Source organism: Moschus berezovskii, chromosome 19 (genome assembly GCF_049115385.1).
Source record: "Moschus berezovskii isolate FMDL1 chromosome 19, NW_MosBer_1.0, whole genome shotgun sequence".
NCBI classification, from domain to species: Eukaryota; Metazoa; Chordata; class Mammalia; order Artiodactyla; family Moschidae; genus Moschus; species Moschus berezovskii.
Genome location: NC_142478.1, coordinates 74010370 through 74037370, shown reverse-complemented (window position 1 = coordinate 74037370; position 27001 = coordinate 74010370). Strand labels below are relative to the sequence as shown.

General features: G+C 61.4%; 2 protein-coding genes across 7 annotated transcripts; one reads left to right on the top strand and one right to left on the bottom strand.

Annotated features, from left to right (window-relative positions):
- Positions 1–1407: 1407 nt before the first annotated feature.
- On the bottom strand, positions 1408–22137 carry SLC2A11 (solute carrier family 2 member 11). Of its 5 annotated transcripts, none has more exons than XM_055404897.2 (12): positions 21732–22137; positions 12322–12420; positions 10603–10763; positions 7539–7663; positions 5849–5978; positions 5229–5377; positions 4074–4261; positions 3839–3949; positions 3075–3176; positions 2908–2983; positions 2534–2661; positions 1408–2304 (listed from the first exon to the last, which is right to left on the bottom strand). In XM_055404897.2, exons 1-12 carry the CDS (start codon positions 21801–21803, stop codon positions 2104–2106), a joined length of 1542 nt encoding a protein of 513 aa, XP_055260872.2. In that variant the 5' UTR covers positions 21804–22137; the 3' UTR covers positions 1408–2103. The 5 variants fall into 5 exon arrangements, with proteins under 5 accessions (XP_055260872.2, XP_055260873.2, XP_088684476.1 ...); XM_055404898.2 differs by lacking the exon at positions 21732–22137 and adding an exon at positions 15751–21671; XM_088828350.1 differs by lacking the exon at positions 21732–22137 and adding an exon at positions 18221–21671.
- Positions 22138–24122: 1985 nt separating this feature from the next.
- On the top strand, positions 24123–26278 carry DERL3 (derlin 3). 2 transcript variants are annotated; one of them, XM_055404972.2, is made up of 7 exons: positions 24123–24280; positions 24424–24489; positions 24580–24653; positions 24782–24875; positions 25283–25478; positions 25875–25965; positions 26067–26278. In XM_055404972.2, exons 1-7 carry the CDS (start codon positions 24188–24190, stop codon positions 26146–26148), a joined length of 696 nt encoding a protein of 231 aa, XP_055260947.1. In that variant the 5' UTR covers positions 24123–24187; the 3' UTR covers positions 26149–26278. The 2 variants fall into 2 exon arrangements, with proteins under 2 accessions (XP_055260947.1, XP_055260948.1); XM_055404973.2 differs by having other exon boundaries at positions 24131–24280; positions 24427–24489.
- Positions 26279–27001: the final 723 nt, after the last annotated feature.

Genomic DNA, 27001 nt, shown 5'->3' with positions numbered 1-27001 from the left:
CTGTGCAGCAGCAGAGGCCCAGCGCAGCCTAAAGTAAATATGTGATTTTTTTAAAAAAAAAGAAAATACTTTTTAAAAAAATGGGTCACTTTAAAGGGATACTCACCAAAGAAGATATATACAGATGGCAAATTAGCATATGAAAAGATGCTCCCGGTTTGAACTCAGGGAAGTGCAAACTACAACAACAAAATAGCACCACGCACACATTATTAACAGAAAGGCCCAAATCCAGAACACTGACAACAGCAAGTGTTGGTGAGGGTGTGGAGCAACAGGAACGCCCGCTCGTTGCTGGGGGGAAGCAGAATGGCACAGCCACTCCAGAGGAGAGCTTAGCGGGCTCTTACAAAGCTAAACAGACTCTTGCTCTGTGGTCCAGCAGTCATGCCTCTTGGTATTCACCCAAACGAGGTAAGAACGTCTGTCCACACAGAAACCTGCGTGTGGCTGCATACAGCGCCTTTACTCATAATTTCCAAAAGCAACCAAAAATAAACTGTGGGACATCCGGACAATGGAATTTTACTCAGTGCAAAAAGAAATGAATTTTTAAAAGCTAAGAAAAGACAGGAAAGAAACTTAAATGTATATTACTATGTGAAAGAACCCAATCTGAAAAGGCTGCATAACCGCGGGATTCCAACTTATTTGACATTCCAGAGAAAGGACAACTGTAAAAAGATCAGTGATCGACAGGGGGTGTGCAACGCAGGCATGGGATGGCCACGAAGCGCAGAGAGTGGACTCAGCCACCAGACACCTGTGCAGACCCACAGCATGCACGGGGAGAACATCAGCATGGAAAAGGAGCTAAAACTCAGCATGAGAAGCACAGAGCAGAAAGCCCCAGTGTAAACCGTGGACCGTGGGTAATAACGACGCATCCACACGGGGCTGTGGGTTGTGACAGACATCCGCCCTGGCGGGGAACACTGACGAGAGAGGCTGTGCGTATATGGGGGCCCGGGGGCACACGGGAAACCTCTGTCCTTTCCTCTCAATTTTGCTGTTGGGTTAAAACTGCTCAAAAAAAAATTTTTTTTTAAATAATGGGCAAAAGATTTGAACAGATTCTTCACCAAAGGAGATCTGTGAATGGCGTGCACATTTGTGTTGGTACAGAAAAAGATGCTCAGTGTCGTTACCCATGAGGGAAATCCCACAATTACGCCACGAGGTGCCACTGCACTCAGCAGGATGGCTGGATTGAAGAGACTGAGGATGCCAAGTGCTGAGGAGGACTTGGAGATTCTAGAAGCCTCGTGGATGGCTAGTGAGAATGTAAAACAGTATCATCACTCTGGAAAAGTTTCTTCTACAGGTAAACACGCATTTGTTATTAAACTCAGCAATTCATTTACCCAAAAGAAATGAAGGCACATGTCTATACAACTTGTGCAAGAATGTTCACGGCAGGTTTATTCATCGTGGCCAGCAATTAAAAACATTCCAAATGTCCACAAACAGGGAAATAGGTTACCAAATTATGGTACATCCATACAGTAAAATACTATTCAGCCATACAAAGGGATATGTGCTAATACATGCAACAATATGCATGAATCTCAAAGACTTTACCTGGAGCAAGACCAAACATAGACACACACACACAGCGTGGAATTTTGTCAAATTGTCTGAAAAAGAAATCTGACCTCCAGTGACAGTAGGCAGGTCCGAGGTTGTGCTGGTGGGGGCGGGTACTGATCACAAAAAGGCAGGAGGGATGACACGAATGGTCTCCCTTGGTCGTGGCGGTGGTTCACAGGTATGCACACCTGTCAACACTCAACAGATGTACACTTACTGTGGATGCATTTTATTGTATGTAAATTATACCTCAAAAAAGTTGATTTAAAAAAAAATCAATTCTTCAGAAAATCCTTTTGTGACCACGCCCCTCTCAAAGGTTTCACAAGCTGTATTTTCTTCCCCTGCGATTCTCTGAGTTTGTCATTGTTGGTTTCCTGCCAACGGCCTCCAGACAGGGGGCGCCGAGAGGCCCCCCGAAGCCATCTCTCTGAGGCTGAGCGCCAGCCCTGCACACCGAGGGGCTCCGCAGGATGGGGAGGGCCCAGGGCTGGCCCCTGCGCGCCCGCCGGGCTACAGCTCTGTGGACCGGACGACCTCGGGGCCAGCCCACGCCAGGCCTCGGCTCCTCCCTGGGAAGTTGAGTCTGTGCAGGTCCTCCGAGATCTCCACGAAGCTCCTGCCTCTGGTCTCGGGGAGGAAGATGGCCGAGTACACGGCCGCGCAGATGCAGACGCAGAGGAAAGGCACATAGAGGAAGTGGGACAGGCCCTCCTGGGGGTTGCAAGAGGCCCGAGGCCTGCTGTGGACCCTGGAGCCCCACCGCACGGGAGGGCCCAGCACGGCCCCCGCGAGGGCCTGCACCCTGCTGGCTCAGGTGAGCCCCGTCCCCCTTCAGGCTCACACTCCCTGCATGGATGGAGCCTCCCTGGGGCAAGGGCTTCTCACAGGGTCAAAACAAAGGCAGGCCGGCCCCCCGGGGGGCAGGGGCAGGCAGGCCTACCATGATGAAGGGGAACACCAGCCCCACCAGGAACAGCATGGTCCACATGAGAGACCCGCAGACCATGTAGGCAGCAGGCCGGGTCATCTGGTCAAACAGCTCCGTGGCCAGGATCCCGGTCACCCCGGCTGAAAAGGGGAGTGGGGACGGGGGGCTCTCAGTCAGGGCTCCCTGGCCTGCCTCTCCCCACCTTGACCCCCAACAAGAAAGTGGGCCCCCCAGCCTTCCTCCAGCCATGCCCTCCCAGAAGCCTGTACTAGGAGGGGGTGAAGGTGTCAGGGTTGGGGTTAAGGCACACCCACCCATCCTTCACCCTGACACCCCTTGTCCTTCAGCCAGGCCCAGAGGAGGGAGCCCCTGGGGCCCCAACTCACCAGGGCCGATGCCAAAGCTGAGGATGAAGGCGAAGATGCAGGCCATGGCCAGGTAGGGCATCCAGAAGATGGAGCCCTGTGGCAGGGGCAGGGGGAGGGGTGAAGGGAAAGTGGGCAGGGCCCAGCCTCCCCGTCCCCCCCACCACCCCCGCAAAGGGCCCAGCTACCTGGAGGCACAGGGCCACCGTGAAGACGCTCCCCCAGCAGGTCATCAGGCCGTAGCCCCCGGCCAGCAGCACCCGCCGGCCTGTCCTCTCAATCACCAGGCACTGCCAAGGGAAGGAGCCCTGGCTGACTTACCGCTGCAACCCTGGTCAAGGTCCCCTAGGCCACTGCCTGCACTGGGCAGGGGCACCATGCAGAAGCTGGGGAGGGGGGTGGACGCGGTTTACCACTTCCTGGATTCAGTTCAGTTCAGTTCAGTCGCTCAGTCGTGTCCGACTCTTTGCGACCCCATGAATCACAGCATGCCAGGCCTCCATCACCAACTCCCGGAGTTCACTCAAACTCATGTCCATCCAGTCGGTGATGCCATCCAGTCATCTCATTCTCTGTCGTCCCCGTCTCCTCCCACCCCCAATCCCTCCTAGCATCAGTCTTCCTGGATTAAGACATTGTTAATTTCTCAGAGGGCCTGGGTCACTCAACCCCCATTCAATTTCTCCATCTCAAAATGGTGGTGTGAGCACCTGGCAAACAGTAGGTGCTCAATAAGTGCTCGCTCACTCCCTGCGTTTTAACAAAGTGACCTGAAGTGGAAGTGCCTCAGCTTGGAGGCCTGTGGTGCCTGGAGCCTTAGCACCCTGAGGGTCTGCACCCCGAAAGTGAGCACCGCAAGAGTTGGCACCCCGACGGTCTGCACCGCCAAGTTGAGCTCCCCGCGGGTCCGCCGCTGGGCTAGGCGCTGAGGGTCAGCCGCCAGCAGACTCACGCTGAGCAGCGTCGCCAGCAGCTCGCAGCCCCCGGTCCCGATGGCCGCGTACTGGATCTTGTCCTGCGGGATCCCTGCCTGGCTGAACACGGCCGACGCGTAGGCGTACATCTGCGGGGAGAGGGGCCGCTGCGCGCCGGCTCCAGGCTCCCGGCTCCCGTCCGCCCGGCCGCGGCTGCCCGGCTCCCCGCCTCCCCCGCCCGGCCGCACTCCCCGGGCCGCGCGGCCGGCTCACCGCGTCGTTGCCGCACAGCTCCATGGCTCCGCCCAGCACCACCAGGCTGGCCACCTGCCGCCGCAGCGCGCGCTCCCGGAACAGCTCCCACGGGCGCCGCGCGCGCCCGCCCCGGCAGACGGCGCGCTCCTGCTCCAGCTCGGCCAGCTCCCCGGCCAGGTCCGCGGGGCCCCGCAGCCGCTGCAGCGCTGGGGAGGGGGAGGGGAGGGAGAGGGGAGGGGAGGGGCGGAGGGCGCTGGGCTGAGTCCCCAGCCTCTCGGTGGCCCCCACAGTGAGCTCCCCCAGGGCGCTCCTATCTCCTTCCCAGGGCCCCCGGTTCTGGCTGGGGTGATCTTCCCGGCCAGGTCACTTCACAGCCCCACGGACCAGAAAGGCTTTAAGAACCCCGGTGGTCTGCAGGTGCCTCACACAGGACACAGTTGTGACCGGTTGCCACTGCCGCCCCGGCTCTCCAGGGGTCCCCGTGCCCACGCTGCCCCCGGGTTGCGGGATTTGGCAGCTGCTCCCACTGAGTGGGCGTGTGCTCGCCGCCCCTTGCCTCTGCCCTGTTACTTGCTCTGGCCCGCAGGACTAGCCCAGCTGCGACCACCCTAGATTAGCCGATGCCCCGCTGACCCTCGACAGTGACCAAGATGAGCAAAACCTTCACAAAAGCAGGCTGGACTGGCTAGCACCCGCTGACCCTGGCACCCTGGGCCAGCCCGGCTGAAATCAGCAGGGTCATGCAGCCCAGCCCAACAAGTGAATGACTAGAGGAGGCCCCGTAAAGGATTGCTGTTTTAAGCCGGAGGTTTGGGGATTGTTCACTGGGCATCCTTACTGTGGCCTTGGCTAGCAGGTGAGACCACCAGCCAAGCTGGCATTAGACTCTTGAGGCCTTGCTCAGGGTTTCATCATCTTGCCTGCGGTGGGGGCCGCCGGCTCTTTCTTCACACCCCCCTGGGGCTTCCCGGATGGGAGGGGCTGGGTCTGTTCCCTCCCACTGCCCTGCCGCTCAGGACAGGCCCCTGATAAGGAGTATAGAAAGAACGGAGGGATCATGAAATTAATGCGCAGAGAGAGCAACAACTTTTCCTACTGAGAGGAGGACCCGCGCTCTCTGGCCACATGTGCACCATGGTCAAGGGTGGTCTGGGGCCCAAGCCAGGGGCTCACCTGCCCGACAGGCTGCGGGGTCTCCACGGTCAATGAGCAGGTAGCGCGGGCTTTCAGGGAGCAGGGGCAGGGAGGCCAGCTGGAGCGCCCCAGGCACCAGGCAGCTGGCCAGCAGCAGGGGCCAGACCTGCGGGCCACCCAGGAGCTCCCTGCAGAGACAGGAGAGGCTGGGCCAGAACTGCCTGGCCAGAGCCCTGTTCCCTCCCGCCCCCGAGGGCAGCGTCCTAGTTCCCCTGTGCCTCCTCCTAGCCAGCTCTGGGTCGGACACCCAGCTAGGGACTCACGGCAGGGCGGGGCCATGGCCTCCCCTTATCCCTGGTGACTCCTCTCTCCAGGGCTCTCGCAGGGCGCCAGGTTCTGCCCTTGCCTCTCTTTTCTGGGACAGACAGTACATGCTCCCTTTCAAAGCCCAAACCTGCCCCTGCCTTCTGTCCTCTGTCCACACTTGTCCCTGCTGCCTGGTCCTTTGGGGCTGGAAGAGGCTGGCGGACGGCACACTGGCCAGAAGCCCACTGGACGGCCTTCAACGCCTTCGTCCAGGGAGCCACGTCTGAATCTACTTGGGGGTGGGGGGAGTTTAGGCTGCCCTCTAACCGCTCAGTGTGTGGGGGGGCGTGTACCTGAGTCCGACCACCTGACCCATCACGAGCCCCAGAGCGGTGAAGATGGCAGAGGTCATGGCCACGGCCCCTCGGAGCTCCTTGGGGGCGCTCTCCCCCAGGTACATGGGCTGGACGTTCATGCCTACACCTGGCCGTGCAGGGCGATGGTCAGCCATGGGCCAGGCTCCCCCACCCCCGCTGGTGCCCCAGGTCCCCATCCACGGGCCCCCAGTGCTGCTCCCTCAGCCTGAACACTCTGGGGGGGTTCCTCCCCACCTACTGTCGGGCAGGCAGGACTCTAGTCCTCCCCCAGGACTCCTGGGAGAGAAGCCCTGGTCACCCTTGGGGAGTGGGAGGGGCGGGAGGGAGCCGGTGCCCATCAGCTGTAGGCTGTCCCCCTCCCACCTGCCCCAGGGAGGCACCCGGCACCCAATACCCCGTGGGGCGCCGGGACGGGCAGGCGCCCCCCCTGCCCACCCCAGAAGGCGACAGCTGGCAGTACCGGGGCACCATCCGTCTGCCTGGGAACACGGCTGGAATGCTCCTGCAGTCCCTCCCTGAGCTCAGATCGGAAAACAGGCCCCCAACAAGGTCCTGCCTCTCTGAGCACTGGGTGGGGGAGCTGAGAGGAACAAGGCTGCGCTGATGGCCAGAAATTCTCAGAGGCACCCCCGCTCTTCCTGCTGACACTGAGGGAGGGGTTCCTTCTGCGCCGAGAACTCGGGGCACAGAGGCACCGTCTGACCTGGCCCCTCTGTCCCTGAGCATGGGCTGTTGTTAGTGACTCGCTTCATGGCAAAGCTGATGGTGTGTGACTCCTGAGATCAGGCCATAAGCCTCCCCGGGACTCACTCCTCCTGGGCGCACACACACGCACAGACACGGGCGCGCACACACGCACGCACACACAGGCACATGTGCACACACACAGGTGCACACACACACACACACATGGGCTGTCTGCCGCCCATCACTTCTCCTGGAGGAAGCCAGCCGCCGTGCTGTGCGGACACTCAGCAGCCCTGCTGGGAGACCCGCGCAGGCTGGGGAGCGGGCCCCCAGGAAACAGCACACAAGGGTGACAGCATCTCAGCAGCAGGCCCACCAGCCACGGCCAAACCTCAGCTGACCACAGCCCCGCCTGACACGTTACAGCCTCCAGAGTGGCCCCAAGCCAGGAACCCCGGCTAAGACACTCTACTGGGCTCCTCACCCGTAGAAACCGTCAGTGCATCAGTATTGCTGGCTTTAAGCCATTGAATTGTGGAACGCGTTGTGTCACAGGAATAGACAACTAGTAAAGACATCGGCACCCGGCTGTGTACACAGTAGGCCGTCAAGGGGACTGATGATGGCGCCCCTAAAAGCCCAGGTGGACACGCTCAAAATTCCACCCCCACCCTGCAGGAGCCCGAGGTCCCTGGCAGGCTCCTTGGCATGACCAGAGGTCTCCTCCCACATGCCTCTACACTTTGACGGCCAGGAAGCTCCCGGCTTAGCCTTCTGGGGATGTTTGCCCTCCCAGCCCTGTACAGCGTTTCCATTTTTTCTAGATCCTCTTTAACTGTCTAGTTATATGAGCCTCTTAAATAAATCATGACTAAGTCATTCTGAAAAAAAAAAAGGTGAGCACGCCTGGAAAAGAAATCAAGGAATGAAAGGAATAAGGGGCGATGGGAAGGAGAGGGGACCCCCACGCCCCCCACACCTGCGCTGATGCCCACGAGCAGTCTTCCCAGCATGATCATCTCGAAGGAGCCTGCTCGGCGGCTGAAGCCAAACAGCGCTGCGGCGGCCAGCACGAAGACGTTGTTCACCAGCAGGGACTTCTTCCTTGGGGAAGCGGGACACAGGCGAGGCAGGCTCGGGTTCAGTGCCAAGGACAATGCCCCCCCTCCCCGGGGGACCCTTCCCTGCAGCCGCAGCCAGTCCTGATCACACCCCTGTGTGTGTGTGGAATGTGAGCTGCCTACATGGAAGTGACGCCAGCCACTGCAGCTGGGATCGCCCATGGGATGCCCCCAGGGGCCAACCCCCACCCCAGCCCCAATGGGTGCCTGCTAAGTCGCTTCAGTCGTGTCTGACTCTTTGCAACCCTGTGGACTGTAGCCCGCCAGGCTCCTCTGTCCATGGGATTCTTCAGGCAAGAATACTGGAGTGGATTGCCATGCCCTCTCCCAGGGCATCTTCCCGACCCAGGGATTGAACCCTGGTCTTCCGTACTGCAGGCAGATTCTTTACTGTCTGAGCCACCAAGGAAGCCCCGTGTCCTCAGATTACTGTCCTTTCTGCCTCCACCACAGCTTGAATGAACAGAACTCACATTTTATGGGTTTATCCCTACAGACTGAGCACCACTCTCCTCAAAGTCCTTTGTAAAGCCAAGTGCCTAATATCTGATTTCTCAGATCCAGTGAAACCCTGGGAAGGAAAGGAAGGGAAGCCAGGTAACTTCCTGTGTCCTCCATTTATTACAGTCATTGCCCAGAACAGGACATCTGGACGGCCCCTGCCCAGCTGGTTCAGCGGGACAGACTGGCAGACTGGGGAGGGGGCACTGGGCCCGTCGGCTCCTCCAATAGGCGGCGGTGGCTCTGGGTTCCTGACATTGCCCTCGGAGGCACCATCGTGAGCTCACAGGAGATCCTGCAGCTCAGGTCCTGATGGGGAGACGGGCCAGAGGCGGCTTGTAATTTAAAAAAAAGAAAAGGATGGAACAATTTCTTCTTTCCAGTTTGGAGGCAGCCTGTCCCACAGTGAGTGTCGTGGCCTGACACCTACCCTGGGTGACCTGCAAACCTGGGTAATCTGCAAGCCGGGGTCCTATGAGGGGCGTGTTTTCTGCTGGGCCCAGACCAACTGCCAGATGCTCTGCCTGTGACCCTTCAGACTGGGGAGACTGCAGTGCCCAAAGCGCCTCCAGAGAAGCAGAATGTGAGACCTCGGACTCAGGAGCAAAGCCACAACTTCAGTGAATTACTATCTTCTTAACCTGAAATCACTCCTGACTGGTCACTATGCCCTGGTAGAGAAGAAACATCAGAATGGGGTGTCTGGCTGCTGTTTTAGCCAGCTGAGTCCCGGCTTTCTGTTACTTGCAGTTGATACTTCTGTTAAACAGCCGAACACGACATCTTGTGCACGACTGCTTCTGACGGTGGAGGTTACCTCAGTAACGACAGACAGGAGCCCACGGCACCCAGTCATCTCAGGAGCCTTGTCGCACAGGAGCTGGTGACCTCAGAGGGTAGAGCCTGCTAAAGGACCCAGGCCAGCAGGACTGCCTCACCCACTCCAGCGCAAAGACTGGGGTCACCCCGGTGGGCAAAGAGCTGCAGCCCATGGAAGCACTGACCCGGTACCAGACTGGGAGGCTGGAGCATAGGCGTCAGCGAGGCGGGTGACAGCGTGAGTGGCTCCAAAGCCCGGAGAAGACCCCTCCCGTTTCCAAGGCTCAGGGTCCTGTGCGCTAAACTAAATTCACCCCTAGCTTCCTTTCCTGATTAGTCTGTCTGTTCTCTTTCTTCTTCTCTCTTCCTGTGAGAGGTCTTGAGGGCAGTTAAGTTTACCATCAGCATGTAGACGGCAGGATATTGAGAGGGCTGCAGGGCTGGCAGGCTGACCGCCTCGTGGAAACCCCACGTGCGGGCAGGTCAGCTTGGTTGTGTCGGCGCTGGTGGCCGTGGCGAGGCACTGCCCTGGGCGGCTCAGGAAGGGCGGGACTGGGTACCGGGAGGGGGCACACGTGGGGAGCCGAAGATACAGGAGAACGTGCTGACGCGTGCTGGGCGGCCAGCCAAGGGGGGATGGTGGGAGCCTGGCCTGCCTTCTCTCCCGCCGTCTCGGCCAGTAACAAGCCGTCTCCCAGGACTCTGAGCCCGCGTGCAGATGCGGCAGTCGCAGTGTGGCCGGAGCTGACGCACTCAAGGCGACCCCCCGACCCCCCAGGAGGGCCCAGGCTGCAGGCCCGCCCTCCCCAGGCCGGGCTTCGAGCACCTCCTTCCGTCCGGTGAGCTGCCTCAGGGCCCTCCGCGCGCTCGCAGCGTTCCACTCCTCGGTCAGAGTCTGTCTCCTGCTTGCGACCTAAGAACTGCCTCAGGTGGATACAAAGGGGGCCTCGGGGAGAAAGCACCTGTTCATGGTCACGTCTAGTCAAACCCATGGTCGTTGCACTAGTCATGTATGGACGTGAGAGCTGGACTGTGAAGAAAGCTGAGCGCCGAAGAATTGATGCTTTTGAACTGTGGTGTTGAAGAGGACTCTTGAGAGTCCCTTGGACTGTAAGGAGGTCCAACCAGTCCATTCTAAAGGAGATCAGTCCTGGGTGTTCACTGGAAGGACTGATGTTGAAGCTGAAACTCCAGTATTTTGGCCACCTGATGCGAAGAGCTGACTGATTGGGAAAGACCCTGATGCTGGGAAAGGTTGAGGGCGGGAGAAGGGGCCGGCAGATGGTGAGATGGCTGGGCGGCATCACCGACTCGATGGACATGGTTTGAACAAATGCCGGGAGTTGGTGATGGACGGGGAGGCCTGGACACGACTGAGCGAGCGTTGTGTCGTGTTGTGTCACGCTGTCCGACGTGGGTCCTCCCTCCCTCCCAGTGCCAACTCTTCCCTCTACCACATGGGGTTCTCGGTGACGCGGCAGGCGGGGGCCGGTGAGGAGCTGACCCAGGGCCTGGGCCTGCCGGGTGTCCTGCTGCACCGCTAAGCCCGTGGGCCAGGGTGCCCTCGTTGAGAGGCACACCGGGGTCCGTGGGAGCACTCACCTTCCCAGCGTGACGGCCAGGGGCCCAGCGAGCAGTGCCCCCAGGAGGCCCCCGAGGGGATACAGGGACACGATGAAGGACCACACGAGCAGGACCAGGTGGTCGGGCAGCGGCTGGCCGGTTCGCGTCCGCCACGTCTCATTGGTGAATTCCTGAATATGCTGTGGACACAGATGCCGGTCAGAGTCCCTCCACCCCGGGGTGGGGGCTTCCCACAACAGGCCTTCTCCCCCAGGCCCTGCCTCCGCAGGGCAGGCAAGCCTTCCCAGCCACCCTGCCTGCTGTTGGGGGGACGGACTCCCCTGAGTGCGGGGCGCTGTGCCATCTTTGTCACAGTGTGTCCTGGAGCTCAGAGCCAGCCAGTGTCTATGTGGCCCCTCTGAGCCCAGGATCAGCCCCGTCTCTCCCCCAATCCCACCTGGGCCACATCAGCGGGCTCCCCCACAGGCCAGCTTTCTGATCGACTTGGCCGTTGGCGAGCATCAGCAGGGTATCAGAGGAGGCCAGAGGGGCGTTTGCCCCCGGGCTCCATTCCTGGACGGGAAGTGAGTCTGCTGACAGCTGCTGTCTTGCACCCTAACCCTAACCCCAAAGGGACAGGAGGGCCCCAGTTCCGTCCTGGGAACTTTTTTTCCTGCAGCTCCAGCTATGTGACGGGACACGTGACCTTCTCAGTCGAGTGGGTCAGAGGTGGTTTCTATCACTGGGGCTGAGAGATGCCGCCTTTCCACGGGCACTCGCTGAGCATGGGCACAGGCCTGGCGAGCTTGCTGGGGACTCAGAGATAATGGGACTCCGAGAGGGAACCAGCAGGAGGCTGAGTCCAGCTGGGAGCTTGCTGAAGGAAGGCTTCAGGCAGGTGATGGCATCTGGATGGCTCTTGAGGGGCTTCTGCAGGAGAGGCAGGGAGGGCTTGGCTCACTAGGGGGTCCGTGTTTAGCTGCTCTGGGCACGGAGTTGGGGGGATCAAGGCGGAGACAGGTGGACAAGTTCAGACCCCAGGAGGCCTTGGACTTCAGGTAGATGTGTGTGTGTGTATTAGTTTCTCAGTCATGTCTGACTCTTTGTGACCACATGGACTGTAGCCGCCAGGCTCCTCTGTCCATGGACTTCTCCAGCTAAGAAGACTGGAGTGTGTCGGCATACCCCTCTCCGGGAGATCTTCCTGACTCGGATTGAACCCGAGTCTCCTGTAGTACAGACCGATTCTTTACCATCTGAACCCCCAGGGAGGCCCTCAGGTAGATGAGTCTGTCCTTACTACTACAGGCACTGGGAGTCACAGAAGGTTTCTGAGCAGGGCAGTGGTTTGATGAGACTTGAGAGGAGTCTGTCCCCACCAGTGGGGAGGTGGGCTAGCGATCCAGGCAGGAAACATAAGTCTGAACTGGGAGCATGGCAGAGACCCAAGGGAAAATGGCTGGAAGACAGAGACAGTCAGGAAGGACTTGGTGTTTTTCCAGGAGGGAGGGCAGAGTCAGGGTGGACCCCCACCGCTGAGGGGACGGGGCAAGTCGTCTGCTGACATCAGAGACACAGGAGCACGGGTGAGTTTCAGGGGAGAGTGCAGAGCTGGATTTGAACTTGCAGGGCCTGGGGAACAGCCCAGTGGAGGTGGAGGTGTGGCAGGAAGCCCCACCAAGCAGATGGCAGCCTGCAGATGTGACGTGGGCCGCTGCTGATGCTGGGATGGTGACTGAGGGCACGCAGGGTACATACCAAGGTCGGGGCATTGATAATGGAGAGGTTGTAGCCAAACTGGAAAGTTCCACCAATACCAGCCGCACAGATGGTCAGGAGCAGGACCCTGCCCTGAACCTGAGGAGAAAGGAGAGGACCCAGTGACCGATGGCAGCCTCCACCTCCCTCCCACGGGGCTGGAGCCCACCAGTCCCAGTATGGCGATCTGTCTGAAGCTGGCGGTGGTGACGTCCCCGCTTTGCAGATGAAGAAATGGAGGCAGAGAGGAATTGCCTAGGTCACACAGCACGGGGCAGGTAGCAGAGGTGCCCCTCGCCTTCTGCTCTGAGCCCGGGATCCCACTGCCCCTCGGCAGGGCATGCCTGCTGTGGCTCAGGCATGCCTGCTGTGGCTCAACACCCTGAGCTGGGGCCCCAGGGGAGTGAAGCTCAGTGAAGCTGTCTCCATAGACTGGCTGGGTGCCCCCCTCTGTTAAGAGAAGGGGCCCGGTGGACCTACACGTGTGGGGACCGTGAGCCACAGAGAGCAGCTGGAGCCCTGCTGCTGACGACGAGCTCCAGGCTTGGGGCAGCTGGCACGCACACGCCTGGTACAACAAGAGGGCATCTTCTCGTCTGAGAGCAGCACCCCTAGACAGGTGGCGACTCCCCAAGGCGCCCCAGGAGGCTCAGCACCCTGATGCCCCGCCGTTAGGTTGGTAAGCTTTCCTAGGGATTCACCATCTGTTTAGAGTTTGCCTCATATATATATATATATATATATATATTTTAAAAGATTTTTGTTACACTTTTAAATTTACTTTTAATTGGAGGATAATTGCCTTACCGTGCTGTGTGGGTTCCTGTTGCACAACAGCGTGAGTCAGCCATGAGTATACATATATCCCCTCCCTCCTGAGTCTCCCTCCCACCCCCACTTAAGATTTTTTTGATGTGGGTCATTTCTTTAAAGTATTTATTAAATTTGTTACAACACTGCTTCTGTTTTATGTTTTTGTGTGTGTGTGTGTGTGGCCGAGAGGCATGTGGGATCTTAGCTCCCAGGACCAGGGATCAAACCAGCACCTCCTGTGTTGGAAGGTGAAGTCTTAACCACTGGACCACCAGGGACGTCCCCATCTTGTCATTTTTTATTACAAAAGAGTATGTTCATTAAGGGGCTTCCCTGGTGGTGCAGCGGTAAAGAATCCGCAGGTACTGCAGGAGATACAAGAGACCTGGGTTCGATCCCTGGGTCAGGAAGATTCCCTGGAGGAGGGCATGGCAACCCACTCCAGTATTCTTGCCTGGAGAGTCCCATGCACAGAGGAGCCTGGTGAGCCACAGTCCGTGGGGTCGCACAGAGCCGGACATGACTGAAGCAACTTGGCAGGCACACACGCACACACATGCTCATTAAATCTTTTGAAAGCTCAGTACACACTGAAGGGTCTCCACTCTCCCAAAGAGCAGTGCCCTGCTTCCCTCAGATGTTTCACGAGACACTCACAAAGTGGTTAACTCTACAGAACTCGGATGGTTGATCTTTTCCCAGTAACTCTATACTACCTTTCGTGTTCTGGCAGAGTGTCCCCCAGGCATAAAGCACTGTGTCATATTTATTACCTTTTTAATATTTAAATACAAGTTTCATGGCAGAAGGATGTTTGGCTCAGGACTTTGTGAAAAATCTCTAGAACCTGAAGGCTACTTACTCATTCATCCGTCGAATACCAAGTGCCTGACCCAGCCAGAAGCTGAGCTGGGGGGCAGATGGGGGCGGGTAGGGGGGATGGAGGGGTGGAAACAGACCTGCTCTCACCGGATGGCGGATGGCGAGAGACTGGGCTGGGGTGGGGAGGCAGGGGAACAGGCTCCCAGGGCAGGACCCTGCCAAAGGTGTTGCCGCCAGTCTGCAGGCAGTTCTGTGCCGGGCACCCTGCCCGGCTGCCAACTTCCTACAAGGCTAAGTGACTTCCTCCCAGGCTGGAAGCCACAGAGGGAAGCCAGGTGGGAACCCAGGAGTTTGATCCCGTTGGAGTCACGCGGAAGCTCCCTAAAGGGCTTCCTGCCGGTTAGAGTCCCACTGGGAGCACAGATCCACAGGAAGCGGCAAGGCACCTGATGAGAACTGAGCCCATGTGGCAGGGAGGAGGCTGGCTGGTCTCCAAGGCAGCATAAATTACTTAATTCCCTGATATCGAGCATGGAGACCGCCTAGGCCTGCGGTGACTGGTCATGAAAAGCCTTCAAACGTTAGCTATGGTGGAGAAGAGTTACTCAGCGAGTACAGATGGCTTGCCTTTCCACTCTGGGCAATAAATCTACGGTTCTAGGTGCTGGGGATACAGCAGTGAACCAGAGACGACATCCGGGATCTCGTGGAACTTTCCTTCCAGCGGGGGCGTGACGGGCAGTAACAGATGAACAAGGAAAATCCGTAGTGTGTCAGCTGCTGCAGACACACACACAGAGAAAGGGGACGGGGAGGGGTCTGGGTCGTGGTCGGGGAAGACGCCCGGAGTTGGGGGACACCCGCGCGAAGACCGAGGGGATGAGGGGAGGCGCCGAGCAGGGGTCTGAAGGAACTCCGCGGGGGCTTGGCGCTGGCGGGGAGCCCCCAGGGATGGGGTGGAGGGCGGTGTGGACATGCTCTTCCGGATGCCTGGCTCCCTGGGTGAAGCAGGAGGCGGATGGAGACGGAGTTTAGGGAGAGCGTGGAGGAGATGAAGGCGGGAAACAGGCCGCGGTCTCCACGGACGGGACGAGGAGCGGGTGCAGGGGCCAGGGGCTGCCGAGTCTGCGGGCGCTGCCCGGCCCGCAAGAGAACCGAAGGGATGCTGGTGGCGGACAGGTGCAGCCCCCTGCGCCGCAGCCAGACCTTCGCCCGAGGCGGACCCGAGGGGAAGGCGGGGCGCGCGAGCGTTGGGCGTTTGCGGAGGCTGCAGCAAGGCGCGCCGAAACGCGCGCGCAGGGGCTGGTCTCCAGGCGCCGAGGCTATATGGGGGTGAGGCGGCTGGCGCGCAGCCTCCATCCCCCCGTCTCTGCAGCTCCGAGGGGCCGCCCGGAAGGGCGCTCCGATCCGGGGACTGCTCGCCCAACGAACAGCCTGCCTCCGCCCTCCGCAGGTCGTGGCGGGCGGCTCTGATCCGCGAGCTCGGGACTCGCCCGAAATCCCGGCCCTGGTTCCCCGTGCCCTGCCCCGCTGCGGCCTCCGGACCGACTTTCTGCAGGTCCCTGCCGCGTCCTTCTGCGCGCCCCCGCCGTCGCCCCTCCCGGCCCCGCTTCGGGGCGCCTCTCACCTCCATCTGGCGCCCCCGCCCTCTGTCAGGTCCCGGGAGGGCCCCGTCCCCGCGCGCTCTGGGGCCGAGCCCCTGATTCTGCGCGGACACCCCGCGCTCCTCCAGCCCGGGGGCCCCGCCCTCTCCCCAGCACGGGCAGGATGCGGAGGGACGGGAGGCCGACCCACCAGTCTCCGGAGCGCTCTCATCTGTCCGTCTCCGACCGAGCCGCGGACTCGGAACCCGGAGGGGAGAGCGGGTCTCGGCTTGCAGCCCAGGCATACATGGTGTGCGAGGCCGCGCTGGCCCCGGAAACAAGATGAGTCCAGTCCCGCGGACTTTGTGAGGTGAGCAACTACAGGGTCCGCTGGGCCGGATTAATCTTTCATTTCTTAGGGCTTCTCAGGTCCTGCGTGAATCCAGCAGGTCGATTAAGGTCAATCGAAACCAGACCTGCCAAAGATGCTGTTTGCGGCCATGGAAACAGACCCGAAAGTCACCCAAGGCGGTCATCTGAGCGTCGACGCTGACAGGACACAGACCGCAAGTCATGATGCAGTATTCCTCTTGCTCCTGCTTGGGTTTTATTTTCGTTGCTCTGAACTTTTGAAGCGTCACGCATTTTTAAGGGGAAGCACTCGCTAAGGGTCGGACACGACTGAGCGACTTCACTTTCACTTTTCACTTTCACACATTGGAGAAGGAAATGGCAACCCACTCCAGTGTTCTCGCCTGGAGAATCCCAGGGACGGGGGAGCCTGGTGGGCTTCCGTCTATGGGGTCGCACAGAGTCGGACACGACTGACGTGACTTAGCAGCAGCAGCACACAACATGAAATATTAGCAAGTGCTAAGTGGTCGCCTTTCTGCGTCTCTTAAGCTGATCCACTGCTATAGTAGCACCCACTCCCCTCCCTTACCCCCCCAGATGCCGCCTGGACCCCTTGCTGGAGTCAGCTCCCCCACAACCCCCTCAGTGCGTGGGCTCCCCAGACACTAATTATTATCCTTGAGCAACTCTTCGGCAAACATTAACCGGGAGTTTAACCTTCAGCATGTGCAAGTCAAGGCTGATTGTTTGATGACGAATCCTCTCAACACCCCATACGGGGTGGCTTCAGCCTCCCTTACGGAGGAGTCCCTGGGACTCCACAAGGTGGAGCCCGCACCGTGTACCCCGCAGCCGTGCTGGAAGTCCGGGCTGGGCTGTCAGATCTCCAGTGCCGCGCAGCGGACCCTGCGCGATGGCGCAGCCAAACCAAGCTGGAGGTGGGGGGGGCGCGGACAGCCGCCCCCCCTGCGGGCCTTCCCGCGCGGAGTCCCACCCAGTCTCCGTTTCCCGGGTGGGAAGGCGGAGAAGGCAGCAGGGGAGGAGGGGCGGCTGCCTACGGCCACCGTGCTCAGGACCTCCACGCCGGCCGCCAGCGTGGGTGGTGGCGCCCCTTCCCAGCCCTGGGAGCCAGGCCCCGCGCTCGCTCCCACAAGCCGGAGCCTCTTATTCTGCAGATCGGGAAACTGAGACGCAGAGCGCCAGGGAGGGCGGAGGCCGGGGAGCCCCGCGCCCAGCCTTCAGCCGGAGGCGGGAGCAGCAACGGCCTGCACCGCAGGCGATCGATACCGCTAGGCCGGCTGGAGGGCTCCACCGGGTCCACGCCCCCAAAAGCGGCTGGCTACTCCTAGCCCCGGAGAAGCGGCGGGGCCGCCTTGTCGACCGGAGCCCGCCCCCAGATGAGGCCTCCATCACTCCCCGGCCTCGCGGCCTTTCCTAGAGATGCGGCCTTCAGACGCGCGGGTGACCCGTCCAGCCCGCCCTGGGCGCCAGTTCCCAGGAACCCGCCCGCACCGCGGAGACCCGCTCCGGCCGCGAGGGGCCGACAAAGCCCGCTCTGCCGGCGTCGGCGCGGCGGGACCTTCCGGGGCTCAGCGGTGGAGATAAAGAGGCTTGAGCCGCCGCCCGGCCAGGCGCGGGGCCCTCCAGCAGGAGCTGCCCCCGCGGCTCCTGGCCGAGTCTGGGCATCCCCGCTTCCGCAAGCCCCTGGTGATTTCGCTTCCTCTGTCCTGCCCACACAGCCCGCGCCCGGCCAGTGAGCCAGTACCTTGGAGAAGTCTTGGGAGGTCTGCTACCCAGCCCACCCTGCCTCTGCCTCGCTGCGTGCCTTCCCTCTCCGATCCATGAAATCGTGGGCAGAGGCCTAAGGCTTGGAGCCAGGGCCCGGGCTGGACCCCAGAGGCCCTGGTCTGTCCTTCAGCCCGTCAGCTGGGCGCCCATCTTCGGCTGGAGTGGCGGCTGGGCCCCTACTGCCCCTGACCACCGGTGGGCCGAACGGCTTTGACCTGACTGCCCCCTCTCTGACCTCAGTGTCCTTCTCAGTCAGCAGTGCCTTCCAGAAAGGGCTCAGGAGCTGTTCCGGGCTGCTCGAAGGCCCCTCCTCCTTGTGGCCGTCCCACTTGGGCTGGCATCTCTACTCCACACCAGGAGCCTCCAGAGTGGGCACTGGGCGGAGCTCAGAGGCCAGCTGACCTTGGCCACCAGGCTGCCAAGGTGGGCAGTGAGCCACCACCAAGCTCGGCAGGCCGGTGACAGGCCTGGTTGTGGTGGATCACCATGGAGCCCCTGCAATCCCAGCACTTCCTTCCTCTCAGCCTCCGTCTGCTCACCTGTGAAATGGGGACATCGTAACAACCGACCTGCCCCCTGCAGAGCGGCTGCGTCCTCAGGCCCCACATGTGTCTACTGACTGCCTGAACCCAGCATCCTGTGGGCAGGTACCCCGCCCTCTTTTTATCTCCAGACACACCTGGCCCACCTGCGGACCTGGCCCAGTGTGGAGGGCACGGCCCGGCCCTGGGGCAGCCCCTGCAGACTCTACCCCAAGACCCAGCTCCGCCCTCCTCCCCTTCCCCTCCCCTCCTCTCCGAGCTGGCATCCACTCTGGTTCTGGGACACATTTCCAAATTAACAATTCAGAAGAAAGAAAAACCTCAAGCAACCACTGGGTGAGCAACCCTCCTGGCCACCCTTTGATATTTGAGGACTGAGCAGTGGAGCCGATTGCAATTGCGGACTGGAGATTTAAAGCCATCTTAATTAGAAGGAAAGAATGTCCTCGTGGTTGGCTGTTCTAAAAGTACAGCTGTGCCCACATCTGGAGGCAAAGGGGCGGTGGGGATGGCAGTTAGACCAGTGTCTGTAGCGCTGACACCCGCATTCCTTGCCGAGGGAGGCCCCCTCCCAGCAGCGCCCGTGGAGTGGGGGAGAGGGGAGAACACCAAAGCAGCCAGTCCCCTGTGGCCGGGCCACCCGGGCAGCTCTGGGATGGAGCTGAACAAAGAGCCCACCCCTTCCTGGGCCCATCCTCCCCCTTCCCTGTGCCTTCCCCACACCCCAGCCTGCTTCCCTGGGGGCCTGGTTAACTGGGGCTCTTCTCTCACCAGCCCCTGCTGGACTTGGGTGTGGCTTCTGACCAGGGAGGGGATTTTGTCCAACTTTGATATGAAGTGCTATTTATTACCTTTAACGAATTTGTTGCTTGTTTTGTTTATCTGTATTCTAAGTAAATGAGGTACTTTCCTATCTAATATTAGATCTGTAATTTTGCATTTTTGTTTTTAAAGAGACCATGATACCTCACACAAGTGAAGGGCAGGCGAGGCTGGGCTTGTGGTGGTGTCTCCAAGGGGCCCAAGGGCGTGGGGCTCCTGTCCCCACACCTGGTCTGGGGCTCCCTCTCCCGGGTGTGGGAGCAGGGCTATTGGGGGAACAAGCAAGGAGGGAGGTGTGGTGCCCCAGGCCTCTCCCAGCCTCTCTGAGGGCTGAGTCACTGGTTCTGGGCAAAGGCTTCCAGAGTGGCCCTGGCCTTCCAGGTTGCTGCCAGACCACAGGCCGCAACTGTCTGATGACCAACAACGGCCGGCAACGGCTAAGGAAGTCCATGGGACAGCGTGATCTTTAGGTTTCACATGGACCGGATCCCACATGCAGCCCAGTCGGCGGGGGGTGGTGGGCAGACCCACGTGGGGACACACGTGTCTCCAGGAACTTGCATCGCCAGCCCTGCCACTTGGCTGAGCAGATAATCTTCTTCCAAAACATGGCCCCGTAGCCACATTGAGCCTGAAAATAGCCCCAGGCGGAGGAGGCGGAGGCCCCGCCAGCTGCTCTGGATGCCAGCTGGAGGCGGAAGTCACGGCACTTGCCGAGGGTCGTGACAGCCAGACACAGAGGTCAGGTTGGCCCGGCAGCTGGGGAGGAACCACTTCGTCCAGCCAACCAAGGGCCGGGCGGGGAGCCCCAGGCCCCACTGCTCAGCCAGGGAGCAGACGGGGAGCAGAGCCACTTGTCAGGACTCCGTGACCGGAGCCCGGAGGCGGCAGGGCAGCTCAGTCTCTGAATCGGGCCTGACCCTCCCCGTCTCAGCTCCCCCACTGGGCCAGGTGCTAACTGAGGTGTGTGCCTCCTGCCTCCTGGACTCCTCCACCCTCTCTGTCTAGTGCCTGCCACTGCAGGCGGTGGCTATCTTCTCCTTTGACCCCAGCTTCCTCCAAAGAGCCAGCCGCCAGCTGACCTCACCCCACTGGGGCTCCTCGCTGCCTACAGAATGGAGACCACAGCCTGCAGGGCCTGGTGGGCCAGCCTCTCAGCACGTGCAGCACCCCTCCGGCTTCCTCAGGACCTTTGCACGAACTATCTGTCCTCCTCCACCCTGACGGCCCCCCTGCCTTCCCCAGCCCACTCGGGGACCCTCAAAATCCTGGAAGGTCGATTCTGCTACCAGCCTCGGGAGGCCAGGTCCCGGTTGCCCCCTCTGCTGGGCAGCCCTAATGCAGCCTACCTGAACTGTGTGACCTTCTTACCCTCCTGCCACGAGCAGCTGCTGCCGAGTGAGTTCCGGAATCAGTGCTAAAAATATCCCGTGACCCAGACAGGAAGGGCCACCGGGGACCCAGCTGCTCCTGGGGGCGCAGGCTGGAGCTGTGGTGAGGCCCACCCACAGCAGTGGGGGCAGGGGGAAGGCCTCATGAGGCTGCCCCCTGTCATCCACAGGAAGACACAGCGCCCCCCAGCACTCACAGTGTTTCTGGCTGCGTTCGGAATAAAATAACGTTTAAAAATTGAGTCCACGGGGCCCTAAGAGAAGGTAGGTGAGCTCCGGTCCCTTCAGGGGGGTTTCCTGGAGTGGGGGCATTTCCAGCACCCTCCCCCCCTCTCTTAACAGATCACTGAGGATGGCGGGAAGGAAGTGAGGAAGGAGGGAGTCGGATCCGGGCGGCCCCAGGAGAGGAAGGCTGACCAAGGGGCGGGCTGAGGGCTGGAGGGTTCCCTGTGGGGGGGAGTGGGCAGGGATGCCCCCGGTTTTGGGTGTCGCTGGGGGCTCGCGAGGGTCTCTCCTGGTGTGAGAGCCCTGAGAGGGCGGCGGGCACTGTGGGTGGCAGACGGTGCTGTCCCGCCTGTGGGACAGGGGAGGAGGGGCCTCTCCAGCCCTGGGCACCCCGAGCTCCTTGCTCTGCAGCAGGCAGGAGCCCCAGGCCAGCAAGGGACCACAGGCCTCTCCTACCACAGTCCTCAGCCCAGGAAGGAGGAGGCGGCCCTTCTGCTCAGGACAGACAGACGGAGTAAAAGCTGTCAGCATCCAGCACACCACCTTCCTGGGTCAGCCTGGCTCCCAGGAACGTGTGGAGCCTGGGGCGTCTTTCTGTAATGAACCGTCTGGAGGTGCCAGGGGTGGGAGCCGCGGATCCAGTGCCTCCAGAGCGGCCTGTCCTGGGCCTGACGCTAGACGGGAAAGCCTGGACTCACGGTGATGGCCTGCCCCAGGCCCTGCTCTGCCTCCTAGGGGCCCGAGTCCCCACCTGGGGAGCCCCCGGGCTCTCTGGGAGAGGACCCTCCAGGCAGGATGGAAGGTCCACAGTAGAACCTGTGCTGTCCCCGGCATGTCCTGCCCCTACCCGGGGCTCCCAGCCTCCCAGGAGTGTGCTTCCTCAGCCCCAAACCAGGCTCCTGCCTGATCGGCCCCATCGAAGGGGAGAGACAGGTCCTCTATCCCATAATGGCTCCTCCGTTAGCCCCGGATTGACCTCTGCAAAGGGTCAGCCAGCGCCTGCTGCTGACGGCCTGCTGGCCGGAACGCCTCCCCTTCCCCCCCAACACAGAAAACCCGACCCCTCTCACCGGTTCCTTCAAGCCTGGCGGGAGCCCGCCAGGCTGTCTGAAGCCCTGGATCCCTGACCCGCAGCCGCACATCCAGCTGGGAGGGCTTTGCTCCTCTGGGTTCACCCCCAGCCTGACCTAGGTCTGCTTGGCTGGGAAACGGAGGCTGCCTGAGGGAGGAGTTTTCCAGCCTGCTCCCACTGCCCAGCCTCCCATCGCCTTGGTCCGACTCCTGCTGTATCAAACTGACCGCTCCCCGTGCCTGAACCAAACGCACACCCCTCTTCATCCGCGCCTCTTCCTCCCCATCCCCCTTCCCAAGTGGACCTCCAGGAGCACTCCCCAGGGACTCCTCTCAGCCCTCCCGTGACCCATCGGAGATAACCAGCTTGGCTGGTTGTCTCCCGGGGGCGGGGGGGGACGACTCAGGGCCTCGCCCAGGGCTTCCCTCACCTGTCACACTGGAGTCCGAGGTTGAGCTCCCATTTGGTAAAGGTCTGGGCACTTCCTCTCCCTTGTGGCCACTGTTATCTAGGGCCCTTGGCGCGGCTGCGCATCTCAGAGCCTTCCCAGGCCACATGTCCCAGGGCCTCCTGCCGCCTGGCCCCTGCAGCCCTGTCCTGGCTCTGCTGCAGCCTCCCTGCTTGTCCACCTTCTCTCCCTAACTCATGAAGGTCAAGCTGACTAGGCCTGGCCTTGCGCCTCGGGCATCTCATGTGGGCCCAAGGCTACAAAGGTCATTGGTGTACTGAAGTCTGGTACCCACACTTGAGCCGCCTGCCTGGCCTCTCTGCCACGTGGATTTTTCTAAGCGGATGTCACATAGATCTCCCAGGCTCAGTGAGGCCAGAACAGGACGCTCCATCCGCCTGCCCTCCCCCCAAGCATTCTCCAGCTCAGGAAAGGCCACTGCCTTCCATCCCCCCTATGGCTCAGTCCCTGAAGTCACCCTTGACTCCTGTCTCACAGCTCCATCTAGTCTGCTGGCAAAACCCACATCCCGGCCCTCCTGGTCCTGCAGGTTTGGCCCTGCCCAAGCCACCACCATCCCTGGCATCCTCCGCCTGCCCGCGGATTCCTCTGGCCATCTGCTGTCCTCACAGCAGCCACAGACATCTTTTAAAGTGACAATCAAGCATCACTTCTTCATAGAGCCTTCCCAGATCATCCCATCTGGCAGGGGGCCCGCCACCCAACCCTCCAGCCTCCACATGACTCTTATCTCCATCAGTACCCTGTCCTGCAAACACCAGTTCTCATCTTAGCAGAAGCCCCTGAGGCCCACTCCCCCCCCACCCCACCCCCCAGTATCCTTGGCTACATCAGGAGAGATAGCATCTTTTGTTGGCCACCGTGTCTCCATGTCTCCAAGCATCCAGAACTCCATGCTCAATAAACTATGGACTGTGTTCATTAGAAGGAATACATGAGTTTCTCTTTTCCACCCAAGTAACGAGGCATTGGAAGGACTGATGCTAAAGCTGAAACTGCAATACTCTGGCCACCTCATGCGACGAGCTGACTCACTGGAAAAGACTCTGATGCTGGGAAAGATTGGGGGCGGGAGGAGAAGGGGACGACAGAGAATGAGATGGCTGGATGGCATCACCGACTCGATGGACATGAGTTTGAGTGAACTCCGGGAGTTGGTGATGGACAGAGAGGCCTGGCGTGCTGCGATTCATGGGGTCGCGGAGAGTCGGACACGACTGAGCGACTGCACTGAACTGAACTGAACGGGGCTCTCTCCAGCCCGTCCACCTGCGCCAGCCGGTCTCGGCACCCTCTCCTCCCACCAGTGCTTCCCCTCCCCTGGCGGCCCTCGCTGGGGCTTCCCAAAGGAACCTGCAGTTTCAGCGGGGCCTGGGCTTAAGGGAGATTTGGACATGCAGCCGCCGCCGAGCGTCTCCTTCGCTGCTCTGGTTCTCAGCGAGGACAGCCTGGGACCCCAGCCAGCCCAGGGGGCTTGGCTGAGCAGGGCGGTGCAACTCCGGGCTCCGCCCCGCCCATGCCCCACCCACGCTGCGTGGGTGGAGGCCGGGAAGCGGCGGGACCCGGGGCCGCGAGGCGGCACCCCGCAGGCTCTCGGGGGCGGGGCCCCTCTAACGAGTGCTCGTAGCCTCAGCCTCGCCCGCAGGGAGGCCCAGGTGTCCCCGCTACCTGCCGCCCCTAAGGCCCCTGAGGGCTCAGTTCCTCATTGGCCACACCTCCCGCGGCGCCGCCGCGGGCACCACAACACGCGCCACGTGCTCCAGCGTGGGGCCTGCTCATTGGCCCGGACTCACGCCCCGCCCACGCCCCGTCCCGCCCCTGGGCCCTCCGCTCTCTCTTCCTATTGGCTATCTGCCTCAGGGCCCCGCCCTTCAGCCGCGGGCGCGCTCCACCGCAGATGCGGATTGGCTGAAGGCGGATGGGCGGGGCTTGGAGGCGGGTTAAGAGAGCGCGGCGGCCGGACCACGCGTGCCTGGGAAGCGTCCATGGCGTGGCAGGGGCTGGCGACCGAATTCCTGCAAGTGCCGGCGGTGACGCGGACGTACACCGCGGCCTGCGTCCTCACCACCGCCGCCGTGGTGAGCCGGGAGGGCGGGTGGGGGAGCGCCGCCGCGGTAACCGCCCCCGGGGTTGCCAAGGTTACGATTGGACGCCCCCCCCCCCCCGCTTCCCTAGGGTGGGTGGGTCGGGGGGCAGTTTCTAAGATCTCCTGGTTCCGCAGCAGCTGGAACTCCTCAGCCCCTTCCAGCTCTACTTCAACCCGCACCTCGTGTTCCGGAAGTTCCAGGTGAGGCCGCCCCGCCCCTTGCACTTGCTGGCCCAACGCCTCCCGCCCAGCGCTGGCCTGACTGCCCCCACCCCGCCGCACCCCACGCAGGTCTGGAGGCTCATCACCAACTTCCTCTTCTTCGGGCCCCTGGGATTCAGCTTCTTCTTCAACATGCTCTTCGTGTATCCTGCGCCGTGGTGGAGGCGGGAGCGTGGGGCGGTGGGGGGGAGCCGGGGGACCGGGCGGGAGGCCGCGGGCCCGGGGAAGCTGAGCCCCTCCAAGGGGCACGCTTCCTATACCAAAGCCGCAGGTTCCGCTACTGCCGCATGCTGGAGGAGGGCTCCTTCCGCGGCCGCACGGCCGACTTCGTCTTCATGTTTCTCTTCGGGGGCGTCCTGATGACTGTATCCTTCCCGGGCTCGGGGCCCTGTTGGGTCCGGGCCTCTGCTGGGCCTGGGGCCCTGCTTGAGCCCTGGCCGCAGAGGGAAAGAGTTGCGCCCCCGAGCTGAGGGTGTTTTTGAGCGTGCATCAAGTGCTCAGCTCCAGGTGCCCCTGTCGAGCTCCAGGGCTACACCCAAAATACTACAGGGCAGGGTACCCAGGGCCTGAGTCCTGAATGCAGATAGCCAGGAGGATCTAGGGCTGGGCCTGGGAGCTGGGGTGTGGTGGAGAGGCAGGGCGGGTCAGGGGGCCCCTGGAGGCCACGGTTTGGCCTTAGAATGGGAAGTGAAACCAACCAGCTTGAGGGTTCCAGGGGTTTAGGAAGTCAGAGGGGCCCCAGGCAGGGCACGAGACCTTGACTCTGGCCCAGCTGCTGGGGCTCCTGGGCAGCCTCTTCTTCCTGGGCCAGGCCCTCACGGCCATGCTGGTGTATGTGTGGAGCCGCCGCAGCCCCGGGGTGAGGGTCAATTTCTTCGGCCTCCTCACCTTCCAGGCGCCGTTCCTGCCCTGGGCGCTCATGGGTTTCTCAATGCTGCTGGGCAGCTCCATCCTGGTGGACCTGCTGGGTGAGCCTGCTGTCCAGGGAGCCCATCCCGAGCTGGGTGTGCTGGGCCAGAGCCCTGGTCCTCTCCCTGTCTTCCACCCCTCTTCACCCCTCCTGGCGCCCCCATCCTTCCAGCTCCTCCAGCAAGCCAGCCATCAGTTCTACTTCTTCAAGCCTGACCCATTCGCTGATGCTTGTGTGGGACCCGACCCGGTGGGGATGGGTGGCTCAGGGTGCCTGCTTCTTGGCTCCAGTTCCTCTGATGTCTGCAGGCCTGACCTGCTCCCAGGTTCTGCCCACTTCTGGGCCAAAGCTGGCCCCACGCTGGGCCGGCTGGCCGTGCAGAGCATCGGACACCTGTGCCCTGGGGGCTTCAGGGCTGTGGAGGGTGGCCTCAGCATTGGCGGCTCTCCCACAGGGATTGCGGTGGGCCATGTCTACTACTTCCTGGAGGACGTCTTCCCCAACCAGCCTGGAGGCAAGAGGCTGCTGCTGACCCCCAGCTTCCTGTGAGTGCTGACAGCCTTCCCCACTCCCCCTCCCCAGATGGCTCTCCACCCCTTGGGGGGGACCCTGCCGCCTGCAGCTCAGCGTGGGCCCCTCCCCACAGGAAGCTGCTACTGGATGCCCCAGAGGAGGACCCCAATTACCTGCCCCTCCCCGAGGAGCAGCCAGGACCCCTGCAGCAGTGAGGACGACCTCACCCAGAGCCGGGTCCCCCACCCCCACCCCCAGCCCCACCCCAGCCTGCAGCGCAGCTCCCTGTCCTGGAGGCTGGGCCCGCGCCCAGGGCCCTCACCCTGAATAAACAAGTGACCTGCAGCCTGTTCCCCACAGCACTGGCTCTCCTGCTGTGGCCGGCCTCTCCATGTGGGGCAGGTGCTGCTGGCCGAGAGCCAGGGCTACCAAGCCTGACCTGCTCTCCGACCCAGCACGGGTGGCACGGCCGGAGGCCCAGAGAGGGTCCAGAGCCTGCTGTCTCCAGCAGAGCTCTGAGCACAGAGGGCAGCCCTGCTGGGGTTGTCATTCCTGCCTGCCTGTGCCTTCATTCAGCTTCCACTGACGGGGCTCAGATCTCGGGGGCGGGCCTGGGACTGGGATGCTGGGTTGTGCTGAGCTTTGACCGTGGGGGCCCTCTGTGGATACCTTCCTAGGGCCCTCCTGTCCCAAACTAGCAACCCCCAAGGGGACCTCTGCCTCATTTCCCAGCCAGGTCATTGAAGGGCGGGCCAGGTGGAGAAGAGGATCAGGCCCTTTCTGTGACTCTGAAGCCTCAAGTGTCACGTTTGCAGAGTCCAGTGGCTGAGGCAGAGGCCTCTGGGAAGCTCCGCCCCTGCCATTTGCAGCTGAGGCCCAAGGGGGCCTCACGTGGCCCCCAGCTCACTGGCAGCAGAGGACCAGTCCGCACGGTGGTTTATTCCTGGGTTGGCACAGCCGCCGCCGGCTGTCACGTTCACGGATGATAGAAGTACTCGCTGTGGAGTCGGCCCTTAATGTTGTCATGAAACCTCTGGCCCAGCAGTGGGCTCCGCAGTGGGTAGGCAG